The sequence below is a fragment of the Mandrillus leucophaeus genome, unplaced genomic scaffold (genome assembly GCF_000951045.1).
Source record: "Mandrillus leucophaeus isolate KB7577 unplaced genomic scaffold, Mleu.le_1.0 Scaffold269, whole genome shotgun sequence".
NCBI classification, from domain to species: domain Eukaryota; kingdom Metazoa; phylum Chordata; class Mammalia; order Primates; family Cercopithecidae; genus Mandrillus; species Mandrillus leucophaeus.
The window spans coordinates 1,678,315-1,703,792 of NW_012102798.1; the positions used below are offsets into that span (position 1 = coordinate 1,678,315).

Genomic DNA, 25,478 nt, shown 5'->3' on the forward strand with positions numbered 1-25,478 from the left:
TCTCACTCATAGGTGGGAATTGAACAATGAGAACACTTGGACACAGGAAGGGGAACATCACACACTGGGGCCTGTCGTGGGGTGGGGGGAGGAGGGAGGGATAGCATTAGGTGATATACCTAATGTAAATGACGAGTTAATGAGTGCAACACACAAACATGGCCCATGTATACATATGTAACAAACCTGCATGTTGTGCACATGTACCCTAGAACTTAAAGTATAATAAAAAAAATTAAAAGAAAAAGACATTGGATTCCCAAGAGAAGCAGATGCTGAGATAAAGTGAGTTGGGTTAGGGGGTGATGTTGGGTTACGTTTTCCGTGGAGAGGATATGTTGTCAAGTAGACTTTATCTCAGTTACAAAGTAATGTTAGTGCATGAAGGGTGGGCTTGAACTGTTACCCAGTTTATGAAATATCATTTTTAGTTCTATTTAATGTACTGTCATGAGGAAACAATGGGGAAAATGTTTTGAGCTCAATTGCTCTTTTGCCAGTGTAAGACAATTTGGAAGAAATAAAATTGAGGGGGCGAGTCTACCTTTTCTTCTGAGGGGTGTGTGTGTGTGTGTGTGTGTGTGTGTGTGTGTGTGTTCTTTGTGTAATGCCTAATACTTTTTGGGACACATTGCACCTATTTTCTCATTGCTTCTGCTCAACAACCATTAAGGTGTTAAGTGACTTTTCTGAATTTCTACAGCAAGTTAGTGGTAGAGCCAGTGATAGAGTCCAGATCTTGGGTATACTGGTTCTTCAGCTGTGCACTAGGACAGTAGGCTATCTAGTAAAGGGTATGATGTGTCAGTTTTGCTCAGGTAAGGCTTTGAGCCAGCTCCAGGCTGGCAGTGTTGACGTTTAATGTCCTGACAGATAAAGAAAGCCAGCGTGAGAAGGAGAAGCTGGAAGCGGAGCTGGCCACTGCCCGTTCTACCAATGAGGACCAAAGACGACACATCGAAATCCGAGATCAGGCCCTGAGTAACGCCCAGGCCAAGGTGGTAAAGCTGGAAGAAGAGGTATGGTTTCCTCAGGTAGCATATGAGCCTGGGGGTAGGAGGGCTGGGAAATCAGGGACACTGGGCTCCACATTGTGGTGAATTGGCAGCTGCATAATCCCCAGTAGGGAGGTGCCATCTGCTGCTCCTAGTTTCCACTGTGCTGATGTGAGTGGACTTTGCTTTGCTTTCTTTTCTCTTCTTGGTAAATTCTTTTCTTTTGCTCCAAAATAGGAAATCACCAGGGTCAAGAAACAATTTCCATTTGTTCATTTGTATGATAAGCTCACTGCCCCCATATTCCAAGCTTTTACTATGTACTTAGCCCTATCTTAAGACTATGACAGATATATAAATGTATATGTAGATATAAATGTATAGATATGTATATGTATAGATGTATATTTTAATTTCTGCACGTACAGGTATTTTAAACCTTTATAAAACTAGAAAATAATTGGAGGTAGCTTAAAGTACTCTAAGGATTTTGAAATCTGAACAGCCCTTGTCTACCCGGGCTTAGTGGGAAGTCAGTCCCCTCTCAGGTCAGAAATGATTCTTGCTGGCCATATCTTTACTTACTTGGACTTACTTGGCAGATTGGTTTTTGAATAGAAGCAATCTTGGGAGGTCTGAGACAGGATGGGACCCAGGGACAGTTTACAGTTTATGTCAGAAAAAATGCACTGTCCAAGAGCTGTGCTGTGGTTCTCAGTGGCTAGCTCTAGAAAATAGTTACGTGGAGGAATGCTTGTCATTTATTTGTGTGCAGAGATGAAGCTTTCCCTTGACAAATGCAAGGGCCCCAAAACTCTTAAGCATATGATTAATATGTATCTGATTAGACTTGACATAGATGCTATTTGATTGCAACACCAAACTGTACTCATGTGAAATAGAGGGAAATTTGCTGCTGGCTTGTCATTAATTTATCTTGGATGTCAGTTGTTATTGCACTGGACTACTAACTCTTAGATGTTTTGCCCTTCAGGGGATGGGTGTGTTCCAGCAAAAATTGATGCTAAAGTGTAACTTGGTAAAGAAAATTTCATATCTCACAGAATTCTGCTCTGAAATTTAAATTGTTTTAAGGGAAAAAGTAGCCTTCATCATACAAAGTTGAGAAATAGATTTGAAACAAAAGAAATTTAATAGCATTAAAAAAGCATTCTGACTATTGTATATGAGGTATCGATACTGCCTTCATTCATTGCTTGCTTCCTTTCCCTCAATAAGAATAGGTCTAGTTCCTGGAGATTTCCCAACTTATCAATTTCCTCTGCTTTCTTTTTTGGATATTAAAATGCTTGTTGGAGTTGGGCTATAAATACACACTTTACCAGTGGGTAGTGCCATCTAATTCATGATATCCCTTAGCCTGACTTGGTAAAATACCAACTTCAGGTGGTATAAAACCAGGTTAATGTCTTGCTTCATCAGTTGTCTATGTCAGAACTATGCTAAGTTGCTTAACAGAAAATGAGAAGACTTGTATTTACCTGATGTCTAGCTTATCGCATCCTTTTGCTACACCCCATATATTCCCTTCCCTCACATTTTTGTGAGGACATTCCAGAGAAAATTACAGGATGGGGTAAGACTGAATTCTTTTAGAGAAGGGCAAGCTAAGAGACCTGCTGAGAAGAAGTAGCTTGCTGGTGGTCACATGGCCAATGTTGGGTAGAGCCAGAAATAAAACTGGTATCTCATGACTCTTCATTCCCTAAACCCTGCTGTCTTTCTCCCTGTCTGAATCATCCTTTGGTTCACCTCCCAAAAAGAAAATGTGGGTGCTTGTTCAGATTTAGTAACCTCTGCATCTTTTAAGTTTTTAAAAAATTGCTTCACTCGTTGGGCCTTTCTCTTTTCAAAAGACTATGAGAAACTTGTCCAGACTGCTTTGAGATTGGGGTGTACAGAGAGTCCTGCTGCCCCTCCGGGAAGGGTGCTCAGCCAGTTGGAGATAAATGGGGACAGAGTGTCTGCAACCATTTTTCTTTGCAACATCTGAGGGCACAGTGGTAACTGGTTGTTTGAAAATAATGAAAATAATATATGTTTTGGGAGAAAATGTTCATTTCTAGTTCCCACTGGGCAGCCCTTGCTGAAAAGGTTGCCTGAAATATATTTCTGGCTTCAGACTTCTGAGGCTTTTCTGGGCATTAGTCCTAGAGATTTTTAGTAGTTTTCCAGGGGCCCTCCCCAAAATATGTACGTAGCTTTACAACATAAAGAAGTTCTAAGTATTGAGCTGGGATTGAATGATGGCATTTATTTCAAATGAGGTCATCAATTATTGTTAAGTTTTTAGTCCTCATCCAATTTGTGCTTTCACATGGAGTCTAATTGTTAGGAAATTCTGAGTTGCTCTTGCTAAAGGAGGTGAAACCTTGGACTGGGAGAGCAGGCTTACCACCCTCTACCCAGCGGAATCTCAGAGGCCATGTGATGTCTTCCCGACTTTCAAGCCAGCTCACTTCTAGCACATATAAAGCCTTGGAAGACCACATCTCAGAGAAAATCAACTGGTTCTTATTTCCCTTTTTGTTTTACCAGTCTCTCAGAGCTGGATTTGCTCCTGGGTGCTGTTTGTCGTGTCTCCTCTATGTTGTTCAAAGGAAAACATCCCTTTTGCTTATCCTCAGATATAGGAAATTGCTAATTAAAGTTTTGCTTTTCTGCTGTGACTCAGTCTTCATTAGGTTTTGCTCTTTCAGGGCTGAAATTTCAAAGTTTGGAACATCATCAGGGAGGTATTTGGGGTAAGCAGGTAGTTCTGGAACAGATCTAAGAAGGAGCCTTCATTGTGATTGCTTCACAAAATCATTGAACATTTCTAAACCAAGAAAGTTATTCATGAATAGAAGAGTTATCCTTCTGTCTGTTGGAAATGGCTCAAGTAAGGCTGTGTTTGAAGGCAGATGGATATGTTAGATAACCTGCCTGTGTCCCATATAAACAGATAATTTAGTGATAGCTTACAAATGGCATCATGAACTTTCCTTTTTTCTCGAGCCTTAGAAGTTCTTCCAAGGAAAACCTCTCTGGCCTACTTAGCAAATCAAAATTAGGGAAACTTTCTCAAATTAGACCTTTTGTTAGGATACTATTTTTCTCAGCTTTCTAAGTACAAGGTCACTCAGGTAACTACTTCTCATTGCATTAAGGTGGTCAGGGAAAAGTTATGACTATTTTAATGGTCAGAGGACCCTTGCATTTATTTATGTCTTTCTCTTTACAAAGACCTCATTTAGATTCTTTTCCTGAAATTCATTCCTTCTTGCTAATCTCATTAACTCTCTTGCCTGAAGTTCTCTGCAATCACTGTGCTCTAAACTCTACATAGAAATGTTGCCTCAGGCTTACAAAGAACTTTCTCCTGCAATCACAGCTTCCATTTGCTCCCGAGTTCAGTGCATTCTTTCATGGACCTGGCTCTGCTGGCATCCAGGAAGGAGGTATCTTGCTGGGGAGGGGATAGCACTGTAATTATAAATCAGACCTGTTTTCTTGGTGAGTCACTCTGATCCAGGTCTTGAACCAGGGTGTACCCTGTGCCCCTATTGCAGCAGCAGCTGAACGAGGTAAATGGTGCCTTTCCGTTCTTGCCCTTATCTTTCGGGACACGTAGGTCCTATTGAAGTGGAGGCTCATTAAACTCCAAGTCAAAAGAGCTCTGTGTCCTACAGCAACCACGGTATTCTCCCATTCAAAGACAGCCTCCCCACCCCCTACCAGTTTGACCTCACTGGAGATTTTCGATGGATGCCTGGCATATCCTCTCACAAGGCTCAAGGCAGCCCAGGCTTCTGGCTGGCTGCTGTCTTATGATGATCTGGAGTGGAAGCGGCTTGGGTAATTGTTTCAGGGATGGTGGGAAAAAGGCCTTGGCAAGATCAAAGAGGGAAGATGCTGCGGGTGGGCTGCTTACTGAACTGAGTGCACAGGAAGGGAGAGTGTGGAATGTGAGAGGGCTGGCAGAGAGAGCCAGTGAGCCTTGTTCTTTGGCTTTAGGCTAGAATGAAAGCCATGGAGATTCAACAAGAAGGGGCCCAAATGTTAACCTTTTCTGAACTGCAGTGGCTAGTGATGATTTAGATGTCACATTGATAGCTCGTATTAGAGTAGCCAGTGCATTTTCTAGAGTCCCATTGCAATTCTACTCAGTTCTCTAAAGCTAAATTCATACTGTTTTACTCCATTTCCACCATTGTTCTTAAGGGTTAATATTTTCCCTTCTTTCTAGATCTCTTACTACTTATTTGATTTGTCTTTTTGGTTTTAAAGATACATAATTTTCTGCTACCACACCTATCCACAAAGCATCATAACCAATTTCCTCCTTCCCTGATATTAGAGGAAGATGTCATAGGCATAGATATTTATATGTCTAATACTCCAAAATAATTTTCCAACAACAATAGGATTTCATTGGTGAAGGTAAATCTTATCCAGTGTTTTGATGGATTATAGATTTGGATGGAAGATCCAAGGATGTGAATTATGTGTGCATTTAGAGTATTGATAGGATACAGATAAAATACATATCCCCCCAGGAATATTCCAAGGTGTTCTGCTGGTGCATTATTGATTTATTTGAAGATCATTTCATCTAAGGATGGCATTCTCCATATTTATCTCAGTGTATTTCCTTCTTTCCTTCCTTCCTTCCTTCCTTCCTTCCTTCCTTCCTTCCTTCCTCCATCTATTTATTTATTTATTTATTTATTTATTTATTTATTTTTGAGATGGAGTCTCGCTTTGTTGCCCAGGCTGGATAGCAGTGGCATGATCTTGGTTCACTGCAACCTGTGCCTCCTGGGTTCAAGCGATTCTCCTGCCTCAGCTTCCCAAGTAGCTGGGACTATAGGCCTGTGCCACCACGTCTAGCTAATTTTTTTTATTTAGTAGAGACGGAGTTTCACCATGTTGGCCCGGCTGGTCTCGAACTCCTGACTTCAAGTGATCCACCCACCTCAGCCTCCCAAAGTGCTGGGATTACAGGAGTGAGCCACCGTGCCTGGCCACGTTTACTTTTAAGTAGGTGTTTTTCCACCCAATGTGTTACAAGAAAGAAATTATGTCTATCCCCAAATAGAGATGGAGTGATCTCTCTGAGCTCAATTCTTTCAGTCTTTCCTATGATTTTGGCTTTTGAAATTCCTAAATTGGAAGCTTTGTGGGTTTCTCTTTAGTCGCCTTTACAACATGAGCCCTATTCCTGAGGTAGAAAGTTTTTAGAGGTGGTTTTTTTACTCTTCAATTCTTTTAATATCTACCAGTGGACCACAGCCTACTGGCAATGGATGGAGGCAGCTTGCTAATACCAGGGTAGTGTTACCAAATTGCTTCAGCATGAACCCTTACTTGGATCCAGTGGCTCCTGGGTAAGACTAAATCAGCTCAAACTAAAATCAGGCTCATGGAGCAACATATAACCCGTGGTATGAAGGAGAATAGCAGTAAAAATACACTTCAGTTGTGACATTTGTATAATAGTGTTTGGAGTTGTGGACAATACAAGGGAAGAGGAAAATTAGACAATGAAGGCACTGGACTTAGTTTTATATTTTTAGCCTTAATGTCCTTTAGCCAATGGAGTGTTTGTGTATGTTGGTGGTCATCCAGCTAGTATTAATAGTCTGTCCTTTCTGCCTACTGATCTGTATTTTCTTGTTTGTATTTTTTAAACATTAAAAATATTTACAGATATATCAGTATATTCCCAAAGAACCTTGCAAGTGTTATCCTCATTTGACAGATTAAGACATTAAAGTACAGACAGATTAGGTGATACAGTCAATGATACATTTAGGAAAAATCCCAGATCTCTTAAATCTAAAGCATTTTACCCCTGTTCTTTGTCCACTAGTGAATAAATGGGAAGCTAAATGATTAAGTCACTTCCATGCAAATGGCTAAAACAAATGGGGCTCTAGAAGCAATTTTGTGTATAGCCATCCTTTAAAAACTAAGTTTGAAAGACACCCACAGTTGTTGGAAGGAGGGAAGAGATGCCATCACGTGGTATTCATTTGCAGGGATCAGATTTTCCTGAGTCAGAAGAGGGTTAAGAGATCTGCCAAATATTTGGGAACTGGTTCAAAATATTACAGAAGTGTAATGGAAAATCATATGATTGATTGAGCTCAAGAGTATTTGCCTTATGCTTCAATAGATTGCCTTCCCACTGTTCTTCCTCCCACTTTTATGATTTTCCTTTAAAAACTTACCTCTGAATAGGAATGATATGAAACTCTTATCTTGACTGGGCCAAAGCGAATACATTTATGAGGTGTGTGTTTGTTGTTTGTATATTTACAGTGTTGCAGATAAGCTATACTATGCTCATTTTTGTTCTTGAATGTAATAGTTATTTAATATAAACTGTTCACCAAGAATATAGTGACCAACAAACTAGAACTAGAACTTAAGAGAGATACCAAGGAAAATAGAAGGGCTCTACCCTTAAGTTGCCTATGGATATTACCTTCCAATTGAGGCAGAAATTTTGTCTTGTTTCCCGCTACATCCCTTCTCCTCTCATTTGCAGAATAGGGCCTGATGCATAATAAGCATTCAGTAAATATCTGTTGAATGAATGAATAAATCCACACATGAATGAAATCTTTAAAAAATGACTGCTAATACAGTACACATGATGAGAAGCTATTGAGAAAAGCAGCAATCAGGATCAGGTAAGATTATTCAAGGAAGAACTCTTGGAGAGTTTAGTGATTTAGTAAGGAGGGATAAGAAGTGATCAGACCAATATGAAATTTGAGTATTTGCATAGTAGACGTGGTAGAATTTTAAGGCAGTAGGACCCTAGATTGATAAGGGCATTTTAAAGAGCCATATCTAGGCTGAACAGAGGAGAGTGTGATAGTAGACTGAGTGGTAAACATAAAAGCATCAAGTAGTTTGAGGTATGGATGAAAGAGAGCAGCTCTGGTCTAAAGAAGAGAGGAGGTAGGTTTAAAAGTGCCTTGGATATAATAGGTACCTAATAAACACTAATTGAAGGGGTGTGCAGTAGGTTAGTAGGTTGCTCTTTCTTTCTTTTTCTTTCTTCTCTTTCTTTTCTTCTCTCTCTCTCTTTCTTGTCATTCTTTCTTTCTTTTTTTGACAGAGTCTCTGTCGCCCAGGCTGGAGTGCAGTGGTGCAATCTCGGCTCACTGTAACCTCCGCCTCCTGGGTTCAAGCAATTCTCTTGCCTCCAGCACCCAAGTAGCTGGGATTATAGGTATTCATCACCACACCCAGCTAATTTTTGTATTTTTAGTAGGGACAGTGTTTCACCATGTTGGGCAGGCTTTTCCCGAATGCCTGACCTCAAGTGATCCACCTGCCTCAACCTCCCAAAGTGCTGGGATTACAGGCGTGAGCCACTGCATCCAGCCGGTTGCTTTTTTTCTTAAATGACTATTTCAGGAAGTCTGTTACAGCAGCTCTATATAGGATGGACTCATGGGTGTATGTGTGTGTGTCTGTGTGTATGCGTATGCATGTGTGTATAGATCAGGAGAGCAAATGAAAGTAAGATCTGTTAGGTGTTATTATAGCTTAAACTGTGTTGGCTATGAACATATAAAGAAATGAAATAATATGAGAGATGTTAGAATTAAGACATAGTGGTAGATTGGATATGGTAGACAAAGGAAAGAGGGAAGAATGATAATTCCAAGATTCTGAGACTGGAAAAATTAGGTAAGTGATGATGATGACTGAAGTATCAAAAGGATGACATTTTGAGGAAAGATGAAAACTGTGGGGCATGCTAAGTTTCAGAGTTAGAAATCTTACAGTCACCTAGAGGTCTGTGACTGAGGATAACATGATAACATTAAAATATTAGTGTGGCACAAAGGAGATCTCCAGTAGTGCTGCAGTGTTGAGCAAGGTTTCTGAACCTCAGCATTACTGACATTTGGAGCTGGACAACTCTTTAGTGGTAGTGGTAGGATGCTGTCCTGTGTATTGTGGGCTGTTTAGCAGCATTCCTGGCTTCTAGTCACTAAATGCCAGTAGCACCCCACCTCCAGTTGTGACAACCAAAGATGTCTCCACACATTGCTAAAATGTCCCCTGGAGAGTTGGGCATGGTAGGGGGTGGGGGAGCGATTGTCCCCAGTTGAAAACCGTTCATATAAAGCCAAAAAAGGAAACTACCATAGATTGGACCTTGGAGTACAGTAGGAGGTGGGAGTCAGGTTAGGGTTAGAGAGAAAGTGGATCTAAAGATCAAGCCAGGGAGTAAAAGTGGTGTAGGGGTCTACATTAAGAAAACACAGAATTAGAGAAAGCAAGGAAAGGATTTGACAACTTCTTGAAAGTTGGCATTTTGTAAGAAAACTTTAATACATAAAGGATTCCCTCCATTCACTGAATGTTCAGGAGGGATTTGGCTTAAATGATAGATTTACTTAGAATCTTTAGGACTCATGGGTACTGGTCTCTAGATTAGAAACTAGAGTCACTAATCTGTGGTCCTCACAACTCATATTATGCACAAACACTCGAACCACTATCTTGGCTTTGGAAACTTTTTAAGTGAACCTTCAGTTCTTTGAACACTGAAAACAGAAAAATAAATCATCTAGGGTCTTATGACAAAACCACACATTATGTGGTATGTTTCTTGCATGTACATACACACAAACTAAAGCAAAACTTTTGTTTTTACCTCTAAGAATGTGTCAGTACAGAATTCTAGGACCCCATTTGGCTGAGCCCTCTTGGATATTGGTCAGTGTTGAAGGTGAGAAGGGGATTCTGATTCATAACCTATTTGGGAGTTAAAGACTCTTATAGATCTTCTGAGATCACGTATCTAGCCCTGCTTTTTTTTTTTTTTTTTTTTTTTTTTTTTTTTAACTTCTTAAATCCTGGTGGGGCAGGGCATTCCTAAGAGAGAATATCACCTCCAGAGGCAGTGAGGGGTGAAATATTATGGGCTATTCAGTAACCTTAAGCTATGTAACTGTACTGAAGCATCAAGTATGAAAAGATGATGGAGCAAAATAAGGTGGGAGGCCCATTCTCTAGGGAAGACAGATACAAGACAACAAAAGTGAACATGAATATAACACATACAAAGCTCTGGCAATTGTTTTTTCAAGTGAAATTTTAAATAGAACCCTAATACGTAAAGCACATAAAAGAGGAACCGTCTGATGTAACCCACCCACTATAGTGGCCCCTAAAGCACCTCCACCAAACACTAGGACTCTGCATCACCATCTGAAGACCTCTCCAGGGGTTTGCCAACTTTTCTCTAAAGGACCATATTGTAAATACTTTGGGGTCTGTGGGCCATGCAGTTTCAGTTGCAACTCCAGCTGCTCGACTGCCATTGTAGCTATAAGGCAGCTATGGACAAAATCAATGGACACGGCTGGATTTGGGCGGCTGCTGACCATTTTGGTTTGCTGACTCCTGAAACCCCCTTCATTTTTTTTAAGCAAATGAGATCTCTGTAGCTGAGAATAGAGAAGCAAGTTGCTATTAATAGCACAGATAGGACTAGAACCCAAGTCTCCTGATTGTCAGCTTGTTCCTTTACCTTTCATTGTGCTGTCAGATAGAAATTTCTGATATGTATATCTGTGTGTGTGTCACATACACACACACACACACACACACACACACACACACATACAAACACAGCGAGAAAGAGGGAAGAGAGAGAGAGTGAAAAAGAGAGAAAGAGAATTAGTTTTGCCTAAGGGTCTTTATTTAAATAGTACTTTTGATCTTAGGTAAAATATTTCTTTCTCCTAAAGTAGAGGTACCTTGCAAATCATGTCATTTGGAAAGAAATATGGTATCTTTGCAGCTACTCAGTGGTTGCTTCTAATTGTATTTCCAATGAACAACTTGCTATCCAAAGATATCTACAGCATAAAGTGTTTGAGGCCTAATGTTATATGTCTTCCTGTGGGGAAATCGCTATATTTGTGTTGTCTAATTAGACAATGAGGTGATCATTAGAGTTACTAAGAGAATGATAGCCATGTCAAGGATATCTGGAGTGAGTGTTCAAAGTTCAGAGGACTGGAATGTGTATGACTTGGTATTAATTTTTCTCTAAAAAAGAACAAACAACCTGTAGTACTTTCTGTACCATATACTCTACTAAGCACCTAATGCATCATCTCATTTGATTCATATAAAGATACATGGTGATTTGTCATGACTAAGGTAAAAGTGAAGCACATAACGTCCAAGATAATAGTGGAGTCAATAAAGCATGTAGGTCTTTGTTCCTTTTTACATGTAGATAAGATCTAGAAAATGTAGAGAGTGTAACTTAGAAGATGGTTGGCTTTGTTGATTGCATCTCTAGGATCTTGCACTGGTCACATGCAAGAGTTGTCTTTTTCTACCCTAACTTATCTAGAGAGTAGGCATTTACTAGGTGATTATGATGTTAATGGGTGAGTTGCACTTTTTCTCATTTTAAATGAGGTGGGAGAACTATGCCAGCCATAATGGTCCTGCTACCTTGTGGAAAATCATCCCAGTGGCAAATCAAAATGGGATATTTTTTGGCTTGCTTTGTGGTGTTTATCTGACCTGCATGCCTATCTTTAGCCAACTCAGACAACTCCCCGGGCCTTTATTGCATTTCCCTACCAGAGAGTTGGCTCAGCGACTTATATTGCGGGGGTGCTTTTGCTAGGATACTTTGGTTTCCTTTCTCAAGAAATCCACATGGCCCTGGATTGCTTATTTTTCAGTTTTCTGAGCTTGCATTGCAGTAGTTTACCACCAAGGCAAGAACTGCATGCTATCTAAGTTTAATTGCCTTTAAGTATAACTGCTGTAAGCCTTAGTAATTATAGTTAACTTTCTCTGTATTAACATTGCCCTGCTCCCTTAGGGCTTTCAGAGCGATTCACAAATAAATGCATTCAGCTTTAAATTGCTTATAAGGATTATAAGACCCAAAAGGTGAAGGATAGAGGATGTTTCCTTCTCTCCAATTATTCCAAGCTTAGCAAATAGGAAGACAGAGGCAAAAGTTTTGGTTGCCCTAGTCAATGTTGTTATAAACAGCCACAAACCCCGGGGAAGAAAGGTTTAAACTTATTGAGATCAAGAGAGTGATGGTGTTTTGTTTGTTTTATTTCCTAGGAAATGTTCTAATGGATAAAAACATCTAGGCTTCGAACTCACCTCAACTGGTTTATAAGGCTAGATTGAACTAGACTTGGAATGAAAGGAAATGTCAAGGAAGTACAACAAAAGTAGAAAAAGTTTTTTGTTTTCCAGTCACCTAGGCAAGGCATACTACAGGTCTGGTAGGAAAACACAAGATAGGATTCCTTCGACTTAGAGAAAGTTCAGCAATTCTCATTTGAGGAGGGGGCCATTATAAGACAAGAAGGTTTTTCCACCAGTACATGCTAGTGCTGTCTGACTGGAGATTCTACCAAGTAGTGATTTGGACTCATTACCATGAAGGTTTCTGCAATGAGGGAGTCGGGTTGGTTCTGCCAGCTGGGCCCCAGCTAAGTGGCTGTTAGGCAATGCTGGTAGGGTGGATAACTTCTTATGTTGCAGTTATCTACCTAGGTAACTCAAGAGCTTGGGAATTTGTTGAAAAGTCAGAATCAGATGCCTGAAGTTCTTTTTGACTAGGTTATCAATAATATTTTCATATTTTTATCTGAAGAGTGAAAGTGTCCCTAACATCAACTTCCATCAGAAGAATAATGACAGACGTGCCCCACTTGGAAGAGTTTCTGCTTTGGAAACAGCTATGAGTTGATGTATTAGCATGGAGGGGGCCCCACAAGTGTTACAAGAAGCTTCATCTGCTTATTTGTTAACAGGTTGGGAAGCCTGTAGTTTCCCCATATCTTCTTTAAAGATATAGACAGATAGATAGATACACCATAGGTGTATGTGTGTGTGTGTGTGTGTGTGTGTGTGTGTGTGTCTTCTTTAAAGATATCTTTTAAAAAGATATAGATATATATCTATATCTTTAAAGAAGATATAGATGTATCTATATCTATATCTTTAAAGAAGATATAGATTATATATATCTTTAAAGAAGATATGTATCTGAGATCTTTCTCATTATTTTATCTGCATAGAGCCAAACTTTTGCTTCTAAGCTACAAGGTTACAAAGAACTCACACTCTTATTCCCTGCTTGCTTCTTCATTTGCTTTTGGATATGGCTTATAGGCTTGCAAAGAGAAATAATAATGTTTGACTCATTTAGTTTCACTTTTGAGTCATTAGTTTGAGGCTTTCGGGATCTTTTATGGTTCCAGAATAAAAGTTATGAGACTATAACCCAGGGTCTCCAATTCAGGCTCATGAAGTAGCAATCACAAATAACCTAAAGAACTAGCAAGGCAGTGCTAGGCAAGGTGGAGGGTAAAGGCTTTTGAACCATCACATGACACCTTTACTTTTGAGAAGCAGAAACTTCCCAGGAGAGCCATGATGGATTATATGGGGTGATTACCAGGACCAAAGACTTCAAAAAGACAATTCTGACCTTGTACCTTCAGCAGTTAATCACTCTTTTTCTCCCACTTGGAGACGAGACAGCTACATAAAAGGGGGTGGGCTTCCTTTCCATACCAAAGCAAACCTTTCTTCCTGGAGATCCCCCCTTTTAAAGCATTTGCCTAATGCAGTAACCAGAATAAGATATGCCTTCCCCAAGAATATTCCATATGAGAGTGGAAAAGACCAGAGATAAGGATGTGCGTAATCGGGAATCTGAAAAACTTGGCCTTCTAACATAGATGGTACTGATGGGAGTAGACTTTGGAAAGGTATAGAGATGGGGAAGAAGGAAGAGGTTTAAAAGGGACTCTCGATTCCTTCACATTCTCTGTATGAGCAATACAAGGCAGCCTGCTACTCACCGTGAAGGACCTTCTCGCCATCCATTCCTTTTTACAGCTGGACTCTAAAACAAGAAGAGATGTAAACACAAGGCTGGATTTGGGGGATACATAATTGACCCTGTTGCTTGCTGTTTTTCCTTTCACCTTGCAAATTACCCAACGTGGATTTCCAGCTGAAAAAGAAGCAAGTGTACGTTGACAAGGTGGAGAAGATGCAGCAGGCCCTTGTACAGCTCCAGGCAGCATGTGAAAAACGTGAGCAGCTAGAGCACCGTCTCCGGACACGACTGGAGAGGGAACTGGAATCCCTAAGAATCCAGCAGGTATGGAGAACTTAAAGGAAGAAAGGGGAAAAAAAGTCAAGAAAATGACATTATTCCTGGTTGCTTATTTTTCAGTTGGCATTTGACGTGAACACTGAAAGCACACACTTGCTCATCTTTACATTTTTCTCCCACCTAATCTTACTCCAGAGTGCCTCCCAATTGTGAATACAAAGTCTGTTTCCTTAGCTTCCTATCCCAGAAATATCCTTTAAGCCTATGATCTTGCACCTTTTATTTTCACATGAACTCCAGGAACAGTAGATGCTGTAAGAATTAGAGCTGCTACACAAATACACGCCTTGATATTGTAGAACTAGAAATGGTCTTCAGAAATCATCTGGCCGTACCACTCTTCAGTTTTAGATGAATGAAAATCAAGACTAGGAAAAGTTGGCATAAATCGCTAATGATAACTACAAGTTACGGGCAAGATAGGAACTAAATCCTAGATTTTTTTTTTTCTTGAGACTGAGTCTCACTCTATTGTCCAGGCTGGAGTGCGGTGGCATGATCCCAGCTCACTGCAACCTCCACCTTCCAGGTTCAAGCGATTCTCCTGAATCAGCCTCCCGAGTAGCTGGGATTACAGGCATGCACCACCACACCCGGCTAATTTTTTTTTGTATTTTTAGTAGAGACGGGGATTCACTATGTTGACCAGGCTGGTCTTAAACTCCCGAACTCAGGTGATCCGCCTGCCTCAGACTCCCAAAGTGGTGGGATTACAGGTGCGAGCCGCCGTGCCTGGCCAGGTTTTAAAATTCTCGTTTCTGTTGTGTGTTATGCTGGCAGGCAGGGATGGCAGTTTTTAGCCCATTAATTCACTTTCTGAGTAGCATGACAATTTGATATGACAGGCCCCTTTCCTGGCCAAGGGAATCTCACATTCAAGCCCATGATAGGAAGTCCTGTGGCCTTAGGAGGAGATCTGAATTCCCCCTGCTTCTTTCTGAATCAGAGTCGAAACAGAAGTAGGCTGGGCAGTAATCCTTTCCAAGAATAGGGGCTCAGACACCATGGTTCTTCTCTCACTCACTTGAGGATTCTCTGCATCTGGCCCAACAGCGTCAAGGCAACTGTCAGCCCACCAGTGTTTCAGAATACAATGCCGCTGCGCTGATGGAGCTCCTTCGGGAGAAAGAGGAGAGGATTCTGGCTCTGGAAGCTGATATGACAAAGTGGGAGCAGAAATATTTGGAGGAGAATGTGATGAGACATTTCGCTCTGGATGCTGCTGCAACCGTGGCTGCTCAGAGGTAAGTAGTTAGCTGGTAGGGCATGAGTGGGAAGAACAGAAAGGTCACTGATTCATAGATTTTTCCAGTGTTTTATTTTCTTTAATATTCTGGGTTCCCCCCCCCCCCCGTTTCTGCCTAAGTGTGTTTTCTTTCATCTGATTATGCAGGGACTGAACGGCTGTAGAGACAGAGAGTCAGCGATTTGAACATAAAAGTTGTCTTATAAACTTATTAGAATCATAGTTCAGCTTTCCCCAGAAGCCAGAATAATTGCAGATGGGATCAGCTGTAAATTTGCACCCCTCCTTCCCCAGCGCCACAAGATTCTTTCAGCCACATATGCAGGTTGTTTAGCCCCAGGACTGGAGTGAAAGCCCCTCCAGAGAAACTACCACTCAGAAACTAAATGTCACTGAGGAGTTGCTGCTGTCATTTGATAGCTCTGGCTTGTCCAAGGTATGTCAAAGGCTGTGCTGAACTTGAACCCATCCCTGCCCTTTGGGAAGGTCAATATTTGAAGGCCGCATTCTCTATGTGCACGACCTCATCACGTGTGAGCAGTCACATTTCATCTGGTAAGGGAGAGAAAGTGGCCGAAGGATTTTTGTTTTTTTGCTTCTTATTTGTTCCCCTTTTCAAATTATAAAAGTTCATTATTGGCCTTTGGAGGAAATAGTTGCTGTTACTCCATGTGTCTATCTTGCTACTGCTCATAATCATCAGTTGGGGTAAAAAGAAAGGAAGAAAGAGAGAGAGAGAGAAACAACAAAAACTGAATTCAAGTCAGGTGATGACTTGAGTTGTGGCGATAACAGAGCCTTGGTCTGGAATTGGGTGTGAAAGGCAGGCTACAGCATACTGCACCCAGATAGGTCTCTACCCAGAAAGTTATTAAAAACCACAGTGTTGTTTTTAACATTCTTCTAATCATGGTAAGCCAGCAGAGTCTGGAAGTGCTTGCCAGACTTTGGGTTGGTATATGTGTGTGGAGGGGGTGGTGGATACATTTATTTTTGAGTCCGCCTCATGCCAAATCAGAGGTGGGGAGGTTCAGTGCTAAGAGCTGAACCGGTGCTTTGTAAGCCCCCTTCGATTCTTTAGGAAGACATGTCTCTCTAATGTGATCTGCGTGTCTTCATTAGATACCATCTATGCCTCAGATGGATGGAAGCTGCGTGTGGCTTGATTTTGAAGTCGTCATGGGCTTAAACTTGCTGGCCTTGTTTCCTAAGCAAGGCATACTCAATACAAGGCAGTGTGGCAATAGAGTGCACAGAAGGCCCAGCTATGCCAGAAGATGGTCTCGAAGTTTGTAGGCAGGTTAGAAGCAGAATTAAATGTAATTTTACCTGCTAGCTCCCAAGGAAACACCTGTGTCTAGCACTTGTTCAGAGGTTATATAAGAAACGCTGACGTTAAAAAAACGTTGTTATTATTGAGAGGTGGAAAGATACAGGGTAATTTTGTCACCTTTAGGGAGAAGCTTAGAAATGTTCAGGTCACGAGAGTGTGCAGTGTGAGAAAACACTAGAAAGCTAGGGTTCATGGTTCCTGCTTCAGAATAGACTCCAGGTCAAAATGCAGGAGAGCTTAGGGGGTTGTCACTGGGGCTTTGTATAAAGAAACTACCTTCCTTCCTTCCTCCTTTGAAAGCTTCGTGTATTCGGGGAAACCCCTTTCAGATGGATTTTCAGAATCTATTGGCTCCCACAAGATAGATTTAATTTAAACTGAATTCCCTTTAATCATCAGGTAGAAACTTTTCATCTAATCACTGTTTTTGGCAAAATGTGCATGCCTATCACTCAATAGGATAAAGCACAGCCTGTTCCCACCTAGAAAGAACACTTTCTGATAGTCCCACAGGCGAACATTCCAGATCAGGACTGTGTGTCTTTCTGGCATGCTACTAATCTATTCCACAGGAGACACTGGCAGACAGACTGTATTGAAATTTCTGTAAAATAAGCGAATTGGATTAGGTGATTCCTTCAGACCTTCCTATTTCTAGGATTATATTACTCTTCCAACGATAGTGCCTCTTATGTTCTACCATGGAGGTTGGTTTTCTTTTCCTCTTTCCTTTCAAATGAGATTTTATATTTGGGTGGTAACATTCAGAAAACTTTATTTCAAAACCTGTGGGCTCTTCTGCCTTTCTTTCCAACATTTCTTTTTATTCCTTTTGTCTACCTGTTTTCCTCTTCTTTCTCTCAGTCTTAAATGTATCTATTGACCAAGGTTCTGCCCTTTGCCCCTTTCCATGGTAAAAGTTTAATATTTTCTTTTCTTTCAAAAAAAATTTTTTTTCTTTTTTTTTTGAGAAGGAGTCTCGCTCTGTTGCCCAGGCTGGAGTGCAGTGGCGCTATCTCAGTTTACTGCAACCTCCGTCTCCCGGGTTCACGCCATTCTCCTGCTTCAGCCTCCCAAGTAGCTGGGACTATAGGCATGTGCCACCACGCCCGGCTAATTTTTTGTATTTTTAGTAGAGACAGGGTTTCACTGTGTTAGCCAGGATGGTCTCGATCTCCTGACCTTGTGATCCACCTGTCTCGGCCTCCCAAAGTGCTGGGATTACAGGTGTGAGCCACCGCGCCCAGCCTCAAAATAATTTTTAAGTGTCTAGGATATTGGCTACAGTTGGAAAGTGCTCAAGTGTATTTGAGTAAGGAAGGAAGGAAAGAAGAAAAGAAAGAAGAAAAATGGAAGGAAGGAGAAAGGAAGATGTGAAAGCAGGAAGGAAACAGTTTCTAAATGTATAAATTATATCCCTAAATCTGGTGCCACATTTTAATGATCTGCTTGGTTTCTGTGTATTCTACCAGGATCTCAAGCTTAATATATTCCAAACCTAATGGCTCATTGGTAAATGACAGATTTCACAATTAGGACATCTTGCTTTGGTGGTATCAACGATAGTTGGAGAAAACAATTTTTTTTTTTCAATTGTGATATTGGTTACATATTAAAAAATCACCTGTTGTAAGTGTACGGTTTGATGAATGTTGGTAATTGTATACAACAGTGTAACCACCACTACAATTAACATAGAGGACCTGTTGTAAAGTGTTCTTGTGCCCTTGAATTTGATCGCTTCCTCCCATGCCTGACCCCAGGCAATGACTAATCTGTTATTTTGTCACAAAATTATACTTTTCTTTTCTAGAATGTCATATAAAAGGAATCATATTGCATTTACTCTTCTTGTTTGACATATTGCACTCAACACAATGATTTTGAGACCCATCCAAGTTGATGCTGAATAGTGTTCCATGGTATGGATGTATCACAGTTTATGTATGCATATTTGGATATATGCATATTTGGATTGTTTCCAGTTTTTGACCATTGTGAATAATAAAATATAAGAATAGGCAAGTGTCTTTTCTCAGGTGATAAGTCATATTAGGTGGTCTATTTATATCCCTTCCAACACTTAGATATTGGTTTTTAGCCTTAAAGAGTCCAGGAGGAGGCATTTTGATGCATATGGAAAGTGCTGGCATTGTCCTTTATCCTGAGATCCATCTTAAACATCAGATACAGCAACTCTGTGAGATTGGTCAGTTGTATGTTTAGGTGAATTTTACTTGATGAAAGGTTAAGAGGGCCGAGAGATAGATATAGATAGATAGATAGATAGATAGATAGATAGATAGATAGATAGATAGATAGTAAATTAAGATATTTTGGCATATCTAAAATGAGTATTTGTTACTTAAAATATTTGTTTTGTTGAAAGTGATAACAGGACATTTATTTCTTTCATTTTAGTTAGATAATTTGCCCAAGATCACACACAGCTACTAAATGACAGAAGAACTAGGATTTAAATCTATATTTTTGTCACCTTAGCTGCTATAACTCTGCTGCTTCTTAGAAATGGTATAGCTCAAAGATGGTAATAATTGGGATTATTAGCTGTTCAGTAAGATACTAATTGAAGCTAATTATTTAGTTACCTGGAAATATTATAAATAATCACAATAATATGGCCTGAATTAAGGCTCCATATTATTTTGTCCCTAGGGAGTCCTCTCTAGATGTTTAATATAGATGAGGGGAAATTCCTACTGAGTAGGAGTCCCTGTTCATTTGCAGAAGAACCAATTTGGCAATGCAGATTTTTAGTTTCAGCTCATAAACAATGAATTTTTTCCTGAAGAGCAGCAAAAGGATGACAAGATAATGCACCCAATCAACCATGTAATTTTTATCAGCTTGCATTTACTGAATTAGGTTACTGCCTTTCTCAGAATGTGTAATGTTTCGTGTTTATTTTGAGCAAAAGTAAATTCTGGAAAGAAGGAAGTAAAGAAGGGGGAAGCAGAAGGTAGAAGCTGTTCACACACATAATGCATGTCTACCTATTCCCTCTTTGTAGGCATTTCTCAATTTCCTTCCTCTGCTTTCTTCTCATTCTACCTTCTGTCTTAGTTATATCTTCTGCTCTAGCTTCTCGGTAATAATAGCAATGATAATAACTGTAATAGTAACTCTGATATCTCTAAAATTAAAGTTAGAATTTTGACCAACTTGTTAGATATTGGCATATGGCAATTCTTAAGTCACTTTCACTCCAGTATACCTAAAATCAAAACCCATTGCAGTGCTTTCCAAAAGAGCCATTCCTCAGTTTCCTTTCACAGCAAACAGTATTTCATTTTTTCTAGGCATTTGAGTTCGAAATAACAAAGTTGTCATTCATTCTTCCATCTCCCTAACTCCCACATTGATATTGTCTCCAAATTGTATCAGCTCTACTTCTTACAGCCTGTTTCCATTTCTCTTGCCACTTCGCTGGTGCATAGTTTCATGATCTGTTGCTGGGATTATTACAATCACCTTGCTGACTGGTCTGCCTGATTCCAGGGTTTCACTTCTCTTATCTCTCTGTCACATTTCTAAGAGAGATAAGGCCGTCTTCCTAAGGCATGGCTTAGATCATTTTATTCCCTTGGAAAGCTCTAATAATTTTCACTGCCTTTTGGAATAAAGTCCAAACTCACTTCTGTACTAGTTAATTATTTACTTTTTTGTCTTCCCTTGTAAGTTTCCTACAGTTACAGGCTAGTCTTATCCATGCCTCTCCCGTCTCCAGCCTCCCAGGAACTTCAAACACAGTGCTCCACTGGTGTAGAGTTCACACATTAAATAAACAAAAGGATGATGCTGATAGGAAAAGATAGGCTTGAAGTTTGAAAGGCCAGTAGGTGTTTTAATTAGGAGGTTACTGGTGACATGCTAGAAAGCAATTTGAGCAATGTGATGGGATAACTTTGTTGGAGAAAAGAAGTAGAAAGAAGATGACAAACTATTTACTTAAGAATTTGAGGTGGAGGATGTCAAAATCAGGAATATGCAGCTTGGGGTTTGCAGGTTTTATTTTCAGATTGTAGCCCAGCGTCTCTCTCCTGATGTTCTTAGAGAACGTCTTGGAGTGTTGGAAGGTAGCAGGTCAAGTTGCTCATTCAAATATTGTGCTTGCTTGCTTTTGCCTAAGCCATTAGCCTAGTAGCCCTAGTCTTCTAGAAGGAAGATTGATGCTGAGGGCTGCCCTGGCAGCCCTGTCGGAATTCAGTAAGTGCCCCACATTTTCAGGCTCCATTCCTGAGGAGTTCACAGTGTCCATATCAATTAGCTGGCAGGGCTCTGAGTCCCCAAAATGGTCTTTTATGCGATGAAAGTGGCAGCAGGCCAGCACTAGTTCCCCCAGTGACAAACCGTATGCTCAATTCCCCAGTGTCCGTAGACACCATGCACTTTTCAACAGTCCTGGCTCTAAAGCCCCAACCTTCACATTGGAATTCTGCAGTACAGGAATTGCTTCCAGGATTTTACCAAGAGCTGGAATTCTTTCAAGTCAGAATCTCTTGTAATCTCTGTATGTTAGTCTCCTTCCATCTATCCATCTATGTGATTCATTCTCTCTCTCTCTCTCTGTCTCTCGCTCTCGCTCTCGCTCTCACCCTCGCTCTCCTCCACCTCTCTCTTTCCCTCCTTCTCTCTTCCTTTTAGAGACAGTGGTCTTGCTGTGTCACCCAAGCTGGAATGCAGTGGCACAGTCGTAACTGACTGCAGCCTTGAACTCTTGGGCTTAAGCAATCCTTTTGCCTCAGCCTCCTGAGTTATGTGGTTCTCTCTTAATAACAGCTTTGTTGAGTGTTTTTACCATGACCGACACTGTCTTACTGCATAATTTTATCCTCTATGAGATGAAGTTATAAATATTGTTCCCACTTGGCATATGAAGCGGCTTGCTTAGAGCAGGTAACTTGACTTTCAGAGGTCATGAAGCTTGTTAGGGGCAGAAAATACTTGGAGAAGCTGGGACCTGCTGAGTTGTCTGTATTCAGAGCCTGTGCTGTCAAGCACTATGCAAATGCTGCTTCCTCTTGGGTACCCAGTAGGACTACAAGCCAGTGAATTGCACTAGAGAAAGTATAGAATGCTGAGATGGTAAAATACTTTGAGTTTAGCAAATGATGAAAGCCATTGTATTCTTTCCCCTTCTTGCTCTCCAATTATTTCATCATTCCATACATGGTTTCAACCTTGCATATAAGGTACATGTATATTTTGGGGAACAGTAGTTTTATAGAGGCTCACCCAAATCCCCAATCTTAATAGCAACTTTCTGCCTCTTTCTCTTGCCACTTCATCCTCATCGGCACTGGACATAATCTTGAAGCTAAGAGAACATAGTTAGCTGCCAACAGAAAACATGCCTGGAGTTCTCCTGCAGATCCCCATTCTCTTAGGAAGTATAATGAAGCAGTGCCAGTTCATTGTTTTCTCGGTCTATTGTCTGATTTCCTTTAAGACCAATATAATTGCATCAGTATTCTCCCTAATCCTAATACCGCTCCCCCAGCCCCCCACCACACACACACACACACACATGCACGCCTTTTTTCCTTATTAATTGGTCTTTGAGTTAATGACCTGAGACACTTTCAGATGGAACATCATGGTCCTTTATGCAGTTAGAACTCTGGCAAGAGAACAGTCACTTTGTTGGGATAGACCCATTGAATTGGTGCTAGAATGTTTCAGATGTAGATTAGCTAGGAATCGAGTGGGACTGGCTCAAAGGCTCTATTTATTAGCTCACATGCCCCACCTGATCTTAGCTGATGTGTCTATTGTTTGCTTCTAGTACTCAGGTGTATTTACCAATGTTCATCTGTAGCAATAAGTTACTTAGTATACCCTCTGACTTTCTTGAAAGTCTGACCTTTCTCCCTTTATGACTTGCATAAGAATAAAATGGAAATAATATATACTTATTCCTTTTTTTTTTTTTTTTTTTTTTGAGACAGAGTCTCCCTCTGTTGCCTAGGCTGGAGTGTAGTGGCTCGATCTCAGCTCACGACAACCTCCGCCTCCTGGGTTCAAGTGATTCTCCTGCCTCAACTTCCCAGATAGCGGGGATTCCAGGCGTGCACCACCATGCCCAGCTAATTTTTGTATTTTTAGTAGAGACAGGGTTTCTCCATGTTGGCCCGGCTGGTCTCAAACTCCTGACCTCAGGTGATCCAGCCGCCTCAGCCTTCCAAAGTATTGGGGTTACAGGCATGAGCCACCATGCCTGGCCCAATATATACATATTCCTATTGCTTGGCCATGATCTAAAAACTTGAAGGGGCTCTCTGCCAGAACTGAACATGGGATGATACCTGTTCAGTTCTGAAGGCAAGCCTGTGCCTATCTCATCCCTCACTGACTTTTGCAGCCACTTCTATACTAACAACGTTGTCTTCTATCCTGAACGCTGAACTGTCCTATTTTGGAGGTTCTTACGGGTTAGTTCCCCAGAAACCATCTGTTCCAAATGAGCTTGATTTCAGCGTAGGACTTTCCAGAAAAGCCTTTCTTGACTTAGAAGAAAGATAACATTCATTGATTTTGCTATGCTCCCATCTCATCACTTCCATTTTCCTCCCCAGGGACACAACAGTCATCAGTCACTCTCCTAACACCAGCTATGACACAGCTCTAGAAGCTCGCATCCAGAAAGAAGAGGAAGAAATCTTGATGGCCAATAAGCGTTGCCTTGACATGGAGGGCAGGTAAAATGTTGTTCTGGACCCTGAGGAATCTGAGACGTTGATATAGAGACCAGATAGGATCTTTATTCACAACTAGGAAATCTGATCATGCAGTCTCCCCCCTCCACCATCACCCCTGCCAGCCTATCACTTAAAGGTGTGAGATGCAATGACTTTTACCTTGATACTCTCCACTAAACATGGAATTCCAGGTAGGGTTTCTGTCCCTTTGGCCTTCCTAATTGCTTTTCCTCTGCCCTCTGCCTGAGCTTAAATTGTTGGCATGTGCACTGTGGGGTATTCTTTCTAGCACTGCACTGCAACCCTGTGGTACAGCAGATTGCTTAATAAAAGAGTAAAACAATATCTGCTTGGCCGGGCACAATGGCTCACGCCTGTAATCCCAACACTTTGGAAGGCCAAGGCGGGCAGATCACCTGAGGTCAGGAGTTCAAGACCAGCCTGGCCAATATGGTGAAACCCCATCTCTACTAAAAATAAGAAAATTAGCCAGGTGCGGTGGTGGGCACCTGTAGTCCCAGCTACTCAGGAGGCTGAGGCAGGAGAATCGCTTGAGCCTGGAAGGCAGAGGTTGCGATGAGTCAAGATTGTGCCATTGCACTCTAGCCTGAGCAACAGAGCGAGACTCCATCTCAACAACAACAACAAAAGAACATCTACTCAAAGTGGGAGGTAGGATACCTGATTCCTTTTATAAACATATGATCATTGACTTATTACCTGAAGGTTGTCACTCATTCATAGAAGATCTCATCTTACTGAGTAAATTGTTTCCATTGACTGAGATTCTTCACTACAGCACCCAGTACATCAGTTCATTCTCTCATATTCAGCCCTTTTTTTTCACTGGTACTTTATTGTGACTTACTAAGGTTTAAGCAACGGCTCCTGATGCTCTGCTGTATCCATTTGGGTGTGCAGAAAAACATGTTGTTGTTTTTTTCTCACTCTATTGCCTTTATGAATCAAAAGTCATCTTTTATATATATTATATATTTTTTTATTATTATACTTTAAGAAAAACATGTTTTAAAAACTGTAGCACACCATCCCTTGTCTTCCAACTCAGAACTAACTAGATCAACCTTTAGTCAAAAAGATGATGGGAACTCTATGTAGTCATGTAGTCAATTAGACCAAAATGTAGAGGTAGCAAGAACATCTTTTTTTTTTTTTTTTAAAAAGGGCATAGTGCTTTATTTATATTCATTCAGCAAAATCTAGTTTTCTGTTTATAATGAAGAACAGCATAATTTGATTTACATTTTGGAGGACTTGTGAAATGAATTTGATACCTTTCCAGGTTTATCTTTTTTTTTTTTTTTTTTTTTTGAGATGGAGTCAGTCTTGCTCTGTCACCCAGGCTGGAGTGCAGTGGCCAATCCTTTTGCCTCAGCCTCCTGAGTAGTTGGGACTACAGGTGCCCGCCACCATGCCCAGCTAAATTTTGTATTTTTAGTACAGACAGGGTTTCACCATGTTGGTCAGGCTGGTCTTGAACTCCTGACTTTGTGATCCACCCGCCTTGACCTCCCAAAGTGCTAGGATTACAGGTATGAGCTACCGCGCCTGGCCGCAACAAGGTCTTTATATGTTCTTTGTCTTTGGTTCCTAGGATTAAGACCCTACATGCCCAGATTATTGAGAAGGATGCCATGATCAAAGTACTCCAACAGCGTTCCCGGAAGGAACCGAGCAAGACAGAGCAGCTGTCGTGCATGCGGCCAGCGAAGTCTCTGATGTCCATTTCCAATGCTGGATCAGGCTTGCTCTCCCACTCATCCACCCTGACTGGCACCCCCATCATGGAAGAAAAGCGAGATGACAAGAGCTGGAAGGGGAGCCTAGGTAATGACAGTAAATAAGGAAGATTATAGTCATGTGTTCAAAGAGAGCCATGAGACAAGCACCCATGCTTAAGGAAAAGGGATGATGGTCCAGGTTCTGGAGAGGAAGGTGTACCAGG

General features: G+C 40.9%; 1 protein-coding gene across 1 annotated transcript in view; it reads left to right on the forward strand.

The window, feature by feature from the left end:
* The window catches only part of AMOT (angiomotin), a 63,391-nt gene that overhangs the window by 35,735 nt on the left and 2,178 nt on the right, over nucleotides 1-25,478 (forward strand). Inside the window, exons 8-12 of the mRNA XM_011984532.1 lie at nucleotides 874-1,019; nucleotides 14,050-14,199; nucleotides 15,268-15,458; nucleotides 23,390-23,512; nucleotides 25,128-25,360. Of these exons, the coding sequence (XP_011839922.1) occupies nucleotides 874-1,019; nucleotides 14,050-14,199; nucleotides 15,268-15,458; nucleotides 23,390-23,512; nucleotides 25,128-25,360 (843 nt within the window). The remainder of the gene's footprint in view (nucleotides 1-873; nucleotides 1,020-14,049; nucleotides 14,200-15,267; nucleotides 15,459-23,389; nucleotides 23,513-25,127; nucleotides 25,361-25,478) is intronic.